A 10,623-nucleotide genomic window follows, 5' to 3' on the forward strand; every position below is an offset into this window, starting at 1 on the left:
ACAAATTTAACAATTTGTTGTTGTTTGTTTAATGACAATTTTGATTTTGAGCTTCAATAGAAGCAAGAACATCTGACGTCTGTACAGGGTCATATTTTCGTCATATATTTTCAAAAAGCTTAAAACATTTATTTCAAGGTTTACCATTCAAAAGTTTGTGGAAAGGAGTCTCTTATGTGTACTAAGGCTGAATTTATTTGATCAAAAAGACAGTAAAATGGTAATATTTGTGAAATATTATTATTTTAATGCATCTATTACTGTGATGCAAAGCTGAAATTTTTAGTCTTCAGTTTTATTTCCTTCAGAAATCATTCTAATATTCTGATTTGATGCTCAAGAAATATTTCCTATTATTTTAATGTTGAAAACAACTGTTTAATATTTTTTGCAGAAATACCTGTGATACATTTTTAGGGTTTTGATCTTTTTTTTTTTTGTAACAATATAAAATTATTCACTGTCACATATGATCAATTTAATGCTTTCTTGCTTAATAAAAGTATAAACTGCTTTCAAAAAGTATTTTATAAATGTTTAAAAATGTCACATTTTATTTTATTTTATTTTATTTTTTAAACTTAGATTTGATTTTCAATTGCAGATTTTCACTGTGTTCTTTTAGACTCCACTGTACTTTTCAACAGTAATGAGGTGTTCTGCTCCATAAATGCTAGACACAATTAGCTGACACTGATTTATCCAAAAGTGTAATGAAAGGTGCACATAGTAGTTCAACAAACTGACTGACGCAACACCACAGACGTAAGTTTCTGCAGCCTGTTGTGGAGAGTGACGAAAAACTGTATGTGTTTATCCAGAAAACTGGGGAACACAACGTCCAAGGCCTACAGGCCTACGAGAAAGCATCTGCTAGCAATCAGGCCCAGACAGTGTGGTCTTGTATCAACAGAGCAAAGGTTACTTGAATTTTCAGTCTATTTTCTTGAAATATGCCTCAGCAGTAGGGATGTTTGAAATGGTCCTTTTTCAGCACAGTCTGTATTATGATAGGGGCTCTGAAACCCTTTCTTCCTGTTTCATTTGGAAAACGTGCTGAGCTACAGAAGGAAAAGTATTCTTACATTTAATGGGTACACGTCCTTCATAATCGTCCTGATTTCATATGAATCATTGTATTTCAATACTGCAAAAATCTGATACAGGGCATATTCTAAATTTTTTATTCTTACATTTCATTAAAAAAACAATTATCAAACAAGCACTACAAATCCACACAGCAGTGCTACTTAATACAGTAAATTGCTGAGCAATGAAACCTAAAGTCAAAGACAGAAAGTGAGGATCTGTGACCCTCATTCTGTCTTCTGCATGAGGAACTCTCTGGTCTTCCACAGCGGAGAGAATTGTGTTTGTTAGAGGTAATTAGTGAAATTCAGTTAGGGCAAATAAGCAGTAAAGAGTTACCAGAGTAGTGGGAAAATATTACTATGCTACATTACTGCTTAAACCGTGTAACATAACTCCAAATTTACAAATGCCTCCGCAAAAGGGAAACGCATTTGGACTGAACTGCTTAAATCCATTTAGTGATGCTGAATGCATGACGATCTTCTGACCACTAGGATTGACCACTTTAAAGAGATCATTCATTCGGGAGCGCCTTACTAAAGAACAGACAGGAGCATGTAGTTCCCTCTCACTTCTGGACTGCCAGCAGAACCACTGCCAGCATCTATAAAAATAAATTGTGCCATAAAACTGAGGAAATTACAATCTGTGAAATCCTGGAATGAGACCACCCCCCAGCACTGTGGAGAATCAACGACTGGCAGACGATCTGAACGAGTTTTACTGCAGGTTTGAAAGAACACCCATCACCTGCCCTGAACACCTCTCCACACAACCATTCACACCAATAACAACTCCTGCAACCAACCCTGAATGCCTCTCCAAACAACCGTTCACACCATTAACAGCTCCTGCAACCCATCCTGAACACCTCTCCAATCAAGCACTCTCACCATTCACACCTCCTGCATCCCCCCTCTCCCCCACACCTGCAATACAGATCAGCGAGGATGCGGTGCGCCAGGTCTTCCGGAAGCAGAAAAGGAAAAAAGCACCAGGCCCAGATTGTGTTACACCAGCCTGTCTGAAATCCTGTGCTGACCAGCTGGCCCCCATCTTCACAAAGATCTTCAACAGATCGCTGGAGCTGTGCGAAGTCCCTTCATGCTTCAAACGCTCCACCATCATCCCCATCCCCAAGAAACCCAAAATTACAGGACTAAATGACTACAGGCCTGTGGCTCTAACGTCTGTAGTCATGAAGTCATTTGAAAAACTGGTGCTGGCTCACCTGAAGGACATCACTGGACCCTTGCTGGATCCTCTTCAGTTTGCCTACAGAGCAAACAGGTCTGTGGACGATGCAGTAAACATTGGACTGCATTATGTTCTGCAACACCTAGACAGACCGGGGACCTATGTGAGGATCCTGTTTGTGGACTTCAGCTCGGCTTTTAACACGATCATGCCAAACCTCCTCATGCCCAAACTAACTCAGCTCTCCGTGCCCACCTCCGTCTGTCAGTGGATCAACAGCTTCCTGACAGACAGGCAGCAGCTAGTGAGGCTGGGAAAATACACATCCAGCACCCGTACAATCAGCACCGGAGCTCCCCAGGGCTGTGTTCTCTCCCCACTGCTCTTCTCCCTGTACACTAATGACTGCACATCTAAGGACCCCTCTGTCAAGCCCCTGAAGTTTGCAGATGACACCACACTCATCGGCCTCATTCAGGACGGTGACGAGTCTGCTTACAGGCAGGAGGTTAAAGAGCTGGCTGTCTGATGCACTCTCAACAACCTGGAGCTTAACACGCTCAAAACAGTGGAGATGATCGTGGACTTCAGGAGAACCCCCCCTGCACTCCCCCTACTCACCATCATGAACAGCACTGTGACTGCAGTGGAGTCATTCAGGTTCCTGGGCACCACTATCTCTCAGGACCTGAAGTGGGACATTCACATTGACTCCATTGTGAAAAAGGCCCAGCAGAGGTTGTACTTCCTTCGCCAGCTGAGGAAGTTTAACCTGCCACAGGATCTGCTGAAACAGTTCTACTCCACCATCATCGAATCCATCCTCTGCACTTCAGTAACTGTCTGGTTCAGCTCAGCTTCTAAATCTGACCTCAGAAGACTACAGAGGGTAGTCCGGACTGCTGAGCGAATCATCGGTTCAACTCTCCCATCTATTCAAGAACTGTACTTATCCAGAGTGAGCAAAAGGGCTGTTAAAATCACTCTGGACCCCTCACATCCAGCACACTCCCTCTTTGAACTGTTGCCATCTGGTCGACGCTACAGAGCACTGAGCACCAGAACGACCAGACACAGGAACAGTTTCTTCCCTCAGGCAATCCATCTTATGAACAGCTGATACACACTGAACACACTGAACACACTACACTTTATATTTATATACACATACACTTAATTTATCTAACACACATACTTAGTATACACTTACATTTTGCACATAATATACATGTACATACATAACTGCATTTTTGTAATATACCTGCCTACAATTGTAAATTTGTATATTGTCATTCCTTATCTACTTATTTGTATTTTTTGTATTTTTATATTCTTTTATTATGTGTTTTATGTTCTGTCGCTGTCATTCTGTTGTACTGCGGAGCTTCTGTCACGAAAACAAACTGGCAATAAAGCTCATTCTGATTCTGATTCTAAGTGGGAAATAACAAACAGGTACATTTCATGCCAGCACCGAACTTTAGACATGCAAGGGGCTCAGTGTAGGGAAAAGGGATGGGGGTTCAATGAATGGATGGACACACTAGGAAATAAAAATTTTACACTGATCACAAATAAGATGTCATTAAAACCATCAATGCATAATAATACTGTACACCGCTTTAACTAGGACAATGCATTAAAAACTAATGTATGATAAACAGGGTGGAGAAAATGTCTCACACACAAATACAAATGCTGCATGCTGCTTGCTTTGCAAATTAACTCACTTTATGAAATCAATCCAGTCATTAAACTAAGTACATGCTGAAGTTAAAATGCAGTTTTGGAAATTAATGCAGCTGGCTCCTCGTGCAGAATATAGCATACTTTGTAATCCTTTCCAATATTTCATGAAAGCATCCATTTTGAGTTCATTCAATCTCAGTATCCAGCACCATGGACAGAGCACTGCAAAGTGAGCATTACGAAATGAAAGACAAGCACAGCAGCTGTTTGGAAAAAAATTATATACACCTGTAGTGTCTATATACTTTTATTAAAACATCTGTAAGGCTATATTGAATTTGATTCGACTAGCTACTTTCAAACTAAGTTGTTAGACTCATTTTATGTTAGATATGGTGTCAAAATATTTTAAAATTTAGATTTTTTGTTTAAATAAAAAAATAAATAAAGAAAAATTATATCTACACGATATATATTATATCTTCACTCATGCAGTATGATTAAGACAAAATGTTACTTTGCAGTACAATATTTAAGACTTTTAAATAAGGTTCCATTTGTTATCATTAGGTAAACCTTATTTAATTGCAAGAACTAACAATGAAAATAGTTGTAAAACATTTATTAATCATAGCTAATGTTAATTCTAATACTGACTAATACATTACAAAAGTTGTATCTGTTTATATTATTTTATGGGCCTCAGCTAACAAAGATTAATAAATACTGTAACAATTGAATTGGTCATTTTTAGCATCAACTAACATTAACTAATGAAACCACCATACAAATTTATGCACTATAAGTATGAATTTATATATATATATATATATATATACAGACCAAAAGTTTGGACACACCTTCTCATTCAAAGAGTTTTCTTTATTTTCATGACTATGAAAATTGTAGAGTCACACTGAAGGCATCAAGGGCTATTTGACCAAGAAGGAGAGTGATGGGGTGCTGCGCCAGATGACCTGGCCTCCACAGTCACCGGATCTGAACCCAATCGAGATGGTTTAGGGGTGAGCTGGACCGCAGACAGAAGGCAAAAGGGCCAACAAGTGCTAAGCATCTCTCGGGGAACTCCTTCAAGACTGTTGGAAGACCATTTCAGGTGACTACCTCTTGAAGCTCATCAAGAGAATGCCAAGAGTGTGCAAAGCAGTAATCAAAGCAAAAGGTGGCTACTTTGAAGAACCTAGAATATGACATATTTTCAGTTGTTTCACACTTTTTTGTTATGTATATAAATCCATATATAATTCCACATGTGTTAATTCATAGTTTTGATGCCTTCAGTGTGAATCTACAATTTTCATAGTCATGAAAATAAAGAAAACTCTTTGAATGAGAAGGTGTGTCCAAACTTTTGGTCTGTATATATATATATATATATATATATATATATATATATATATATATATGATATTTTATTACATCTATTAATATATGTTTATTAATGTATTAACTAAATAAAATCTTCATAAACCTCTCATGAAGAATGAATTACCATTGTAAAAACGTGAAATATGTTTATGTATAACTACACTAACCAAACATATATCATCCTGTTTAGTAACATGATAACTGATTATTTAAATTTTACAGCCATCATTTACAAACCTCTAAGTTGTGCTATCGACAGTTTCATGAGGTGCATATTAAGTTATTATTGTAATGTGCCATAAAATATCCCATTCCACTGTGTACTACACAGAGACCTCAATGACAACAATGAAAAAATAAACAAAATCTATGCATTTACATTTAAAATCAGACTGCATGCAATTCCAGATCAAAAAAAGTTGCCACCTAACTTCAGCAGACATGCTGCAAAACATCTAGTAAAAATGTAATGTGTCTGAGAACAGGCTCAGCGCCTCTCTGTACGCGCTTGCGTCTGAGGATCTGATTGAGTTCATTCCATTATATTTTGTGGCAAGGGCTGTAATATCTTTACAAGAAGAAGTAATAACAAAACCACTTGAAGAAAGGATGGACAAGGCACTTATTTTATAGCTTCCTCCATCTGGACTGACATTTAAAGCATTTCCTTCTCATAATCCTATACTTGAAGAATCCTGATTCCAAAACAGCGTATATTTTCGGGTTCAGACCTGACAGCAGATATACGAGGCGAGGGTAACAACTTCCATGGACCGCAAACATTTAATGCATTATTTAAAACAAAATCTGCTGAACAGCACTATTAGATGCGCAGTTGGAGAAGCTATATAAACTCTGCCAGCGCCCCCTCGTTGCTTCATAACGTCACTGTGACTAAGGAGATGAGAACAGAGTGGAGTAATTTTAGATGACTCACTGACAAGATGTATTCAATCAATCCATTATCATGCAGCTCTCTGGAGATATAAAGCTTGTTTAAAAACAGTGTACCCAGCTATATATATAATTACATTAATTTTCAATGTCCTGAGTCTACGATTTGCTATTTAAATAATGCATCCTTAAATCTACCACTAAATTGCATGTGCATATGTGCATGTCTCACTAAATATTTTCAGTATTTTATTTATTTATTTTATTTATATAATTAAAAAAAACTCAGATATAAAGTTAACGTTTTACATTTAATCTATGTAAGACTTTTTGTCTATTATTTGTGAAGATAAAAACTAAGCATGTGGTTCTTTTGTAGATTTCCAATGACATCCATGTTAGAAACACTGCGTGCTTTCGGGGTTCAGGGGTGCACGCAGGATTCATAAACCGACTCCACGGCTATTACGCTCTCTGTTGGCTGGAAAAGGGATGGGGGGAAAAGAAATCACATAAGATTTGTTTGAAGGAAAAAAAAATACAACCGAGCAACTAATAACACGCCTACCTACTCCATCCCCATCAGAATAATGCGTAAATGTGCTAAATAGAGATTTTTCAAGGAAAAAAAACGTACGGATTTTGTTATCTGATTTGAAACTACATTTTAAAATAAAAATATAATTATAAATATAAATACATATAGACTAAAAGTAAAACAGGCGCCAGCTGTAGTGTTCAGTTTGGTATATAGGGTGTATATGTAGTATTAAGTGCAGAGCTGAGCACGTAAGGAGCACAGTAGCCTATGCATCAAAGGGATGACGCATTTGTTTAAGCGATTTCTTAATCATACAGCATCATACAGACGAAAATATATGCTGCTATCAAGTTTATTTTTTTTTACACAGACACTTTAAAAAGCAGTTTAAAAGGGGTAAATAATATTATTAATAAGTATAATCCAGTAAACAAATCAAATTCTTTAAACGTCATGAATTAAATAGCAAACCAACAAAAACGATACTGGTAGCCTATTACAGCTGATTTTCTCCACATCACGAATCGTTCAAATATTAATAACTAAAGGCGATTTAAATTGGTAACGTTAAAACTACAAGATGCTACCAAAAGTTGGGTGGCGGTAACCTGCCAACAGCATACAAAACCTTACAAGAGTTTTTGCTTGTAAACAACAAGAGCAAAGGCGCATATGTGCCGTCCTCGGAGAGATATTCGTTAACTATTCTCGGTACATGCTCGCCTTAGCTCATAAATAGTGAAAGTGATAAAAAGAAGTGCTAGAGGCAAGTGTTTAAGCAACTAATCTCACACTGGATGTGATTTATGAAGCACGGGCAAGCTGCAGTTACACTATGAAATGATTTCTGCATGGAATATAGCCTAATGCAAATCATAATTAAGCAAATCAAACCTGCGATAACAGCTGGAGAGCGCTGCCCACCCTCAGGTTTTATCCACATCTCCAGGGTGAAATTACCCCTTGGCACCTCTGCATTGGGCTTCAGACGCAGTTGGTCTCCTCGACCGGTAAAGTAAACAGCCCTCCGCCGACCTGGGCTGCTTTCCCCCGCCAGTGACAGGCGCGGGGAGTGTCGATCTATCCCGGGAGGTGAGCGTTTGCCCCGAGGCAGGCGTGTGGCACAAGGTCCTGGGAAGGTACTTCTGGCTTCCCTGATGCGTACCAAGTCTCTTTTAGACCTTTCAATTCGCCGTGGAGTCCCACACTCAGATCCCAAGCACACGATAAAAAGCAAAAGGCAAAGGAGCCAAGTGCAAATGGGCAAAAGTTTCATTTTCAAGTGGAGAGACGAGATTTTTGTCAAAGGATAGGGGATTTGATTATTTCAAAATACTAAATAGCGCTCGTCTTTGGAGATCTTTCCCGGTCTTTTGCTTTTACAAAAGCCTGTCAAGACGCGTATTCAACACCAACCAAGACGGCAATGCTGTCTTATTTTTTCCTTTATAATGTTAAGCCACGACCCCCTTTCCTTGCCCCTTTCAAAGACACTTCAACACAGATTGAGGGGGGAAAGGAATATGTTAATTCATTCAAGTGCTCCACCTTCCCAATTGAATGGATCTCAATTAAACTGCAGGGATGACTTATTAATCAATCAGTGTGGAGAGGTCAAAATCATTTCCCTTTCACCTTTTCTTCATTTCAAATAAACTTGGCAAAAGCGCGTCCCTCAAACACATCACACGCACTACTCTAGACGTACATGTATGAGTATTTGAACGGGGTCAGAGGCGAGACCTGCGTCTATTTCTTCAGAGGTATTCGCGTACATTAAAGTTATATCCCCGGTCTCAATCGAAGAGACCGAGTCGAAATAAAAATACATGATTTGTCAAATGCTACATGTTTCGGGCTACTCTCGGTCGTTACGTCACAATGTTTTTTTTTTGGCCTAATAAAACTTGCGCTGACAGGAGTCGCAGGTAACGTGCTTGCTGTTTTGTTCCTCAGTGCGTATCTGAACCGGGACGGTGTTTTATGTTGTGCACCGTTGCGTTGAGAACCCTCTAGTGGCTACACAATGAACTCTCATTAAAAAAAAAAATTCTGGTAAGGCGAGTTGAATATTTTTATTGTTCTTTCCTTTGTCCACAACGACCTATTATCGTGCGCAGCGCTGGCTGGCGAGGCAGACTCAAATAAAGCCAAACGCAGGCGCAAGGTGCACTAGACAAGATTCATTATTTCAAGAAAACGATGCTTTTTGTGTGTGCCTATTGGAAATAGCGGTGTAATAACGACTTTAACGATGAAAAGCTAACACTAAAGTAGCAAAAACTCGTCCATTACAAAGAAAAAGAAATATAAAATGCTATGCTTGTGGACCTGTCCCCAGATTAATATTTTATTTTCCTTATTTTCCATGCTTTTGGTATATGATCTACAATTTTATAAATAAATAAATAGACTCATAAATGGCATCATCCTTTTAGGGTGAACTCTACACCACAAGAACTTGTTTCTTATTAATATGATTACTTAATGTTATATTTTCTCTTTCTAATAAACACCTTGTTGTGACCTCAAAAGACAAGGTTAATAATAGACAAATGTACAATAATGCCATCTTCAACTCTTTTACTTAAAATAAGCACAGCACGTAACATTCAAAGACATTCTCTGAAAGACTAAATTGAATGTTTTAAAATCTCAAAGCACTCATTTTGTGAAATGACCCTCATATGAGTAGACTGGTGATTTTAGAGTGGATATACTGTAGCAATGATGAATAATAGGAAGCATATACAGTACATATAGATCTGATTACATACAGTAAGTGACACATATAACTAGTTCATCGAAGCATTTCCAGCCAGAGTCCTCTTATTGAATGTCAGCGGCAGAGGGAGCCTGGAAAATGACTGAATGCACTTCCTACATTGTCTGCTCCTGTTCTCAGTGTTCTGGTTCTCACAGCTGCAGAGGGACTCCTTGCAAACATGTGACATCAATACTGCTGAATATCAATGGGCACTGGTGCTAAAGGACCAGCGGGAAACCTATAGGGTGAGCCACTATAGAGCCCCTCATTTGGCAAGTTCTTACCTCAAAGTTACTTTCAGCCATTCTTATTCAGCAGGATGTCTAAATCACTGTAAGCCCTTTGCTCAGGAAGGTTTTACAGTGATACTCTGAAGTGCCTTGTCTCTTATCACTTAAAATAGATGCAGGCTTGCTATTAAAACTCCATATTTTTTGGATGCATATATGCCTTAGAATCGTAAATCTATGGAATATCAAAAATATGTGAAGAAACATATTCTATTAAAATATATAGTTATTTCTTAAGTCATATATAGACAACATATTTAAGTTAAATTATTATAAATTATTTATATAATTATTTTGCGCCCTCTTGAGATATAGATTACTATAATTTGTTAATTGCCCATAGGGGTGTCAACTTTGACCTTATTATATTTAATTCAATATTATAATGCATGTCTTTATTTAATGCAAGAAATATTCATGTGTAAAAAAGAAGGCATGCATGCAGGTTTGTGGTAGTTTTTAAGTAATTGAGGCAGGATTTGTGCAGTCAGTTATTATTTTATCATATATCTGCTCAGGTTTTGCTATTGCACTCAGTGACTCACTGCTTTCCATTCAGCATCTTTAGTGGGGTACTCACTGCATTAAAGAAATTAAACTTTACAAAGCATTTAAAGATAATGTTAAGCGAGCTCGGCACTAGTCCTGTATTTGTGATTAATAGCGGGTTACGTAGACAGCTGAAGATGTCATCAATGACTTACACATCCTGGTTTTTACTCTCTGTCTGTCATCAGGAAATGCATGTCAGTTCATTTGAATTG

At 37.9% G+C, this 10,623-nt stretch overlaps 1 protein-coding gene across 2 annotated transcripts in view; it reads right to left on the minus strand.

Annotated features, from left to right (window-relative positions):
• The window catches only part of LOC132137160 (pappalysin-1-like), a 124,818-nt gene extending 116,474 nt beyond the window's left edge, over nucleotides 1-8,344 (minus strand). For both annotated transcript variants that reach the window (XM_059547454.1, XM_059547453.1), the window contains exon 1: nucleotides 7,697-8,344. In XM_059547454.1, coding sequence (XP_059403437.1) covers nucleotides 7,697-8,078 — 382 coding nt within the window. In that variant the 5' untranslated portion in view covers nucleotides 8,079-8,344. The remainder of the gene's footprint in view (nucleotides 1-7,696) is intronic.
• Nucleotides 8,345-10,623: the final 2,279 nt, after the last annotated feature.

Source organism: Carassius carassius, chromosome 4 (assembly GCF_963082965.1).
Source record: "Carassius carassius chromosome 4, fCarCar2.1, whole genome shotgun sequence".
NCBI classification, from domain to species: Eukaryota; Metazoa; Chordata; class Actinopteri; order Cypriniformes; family Cyprinidae; genus Carassius; species Carassius carassius.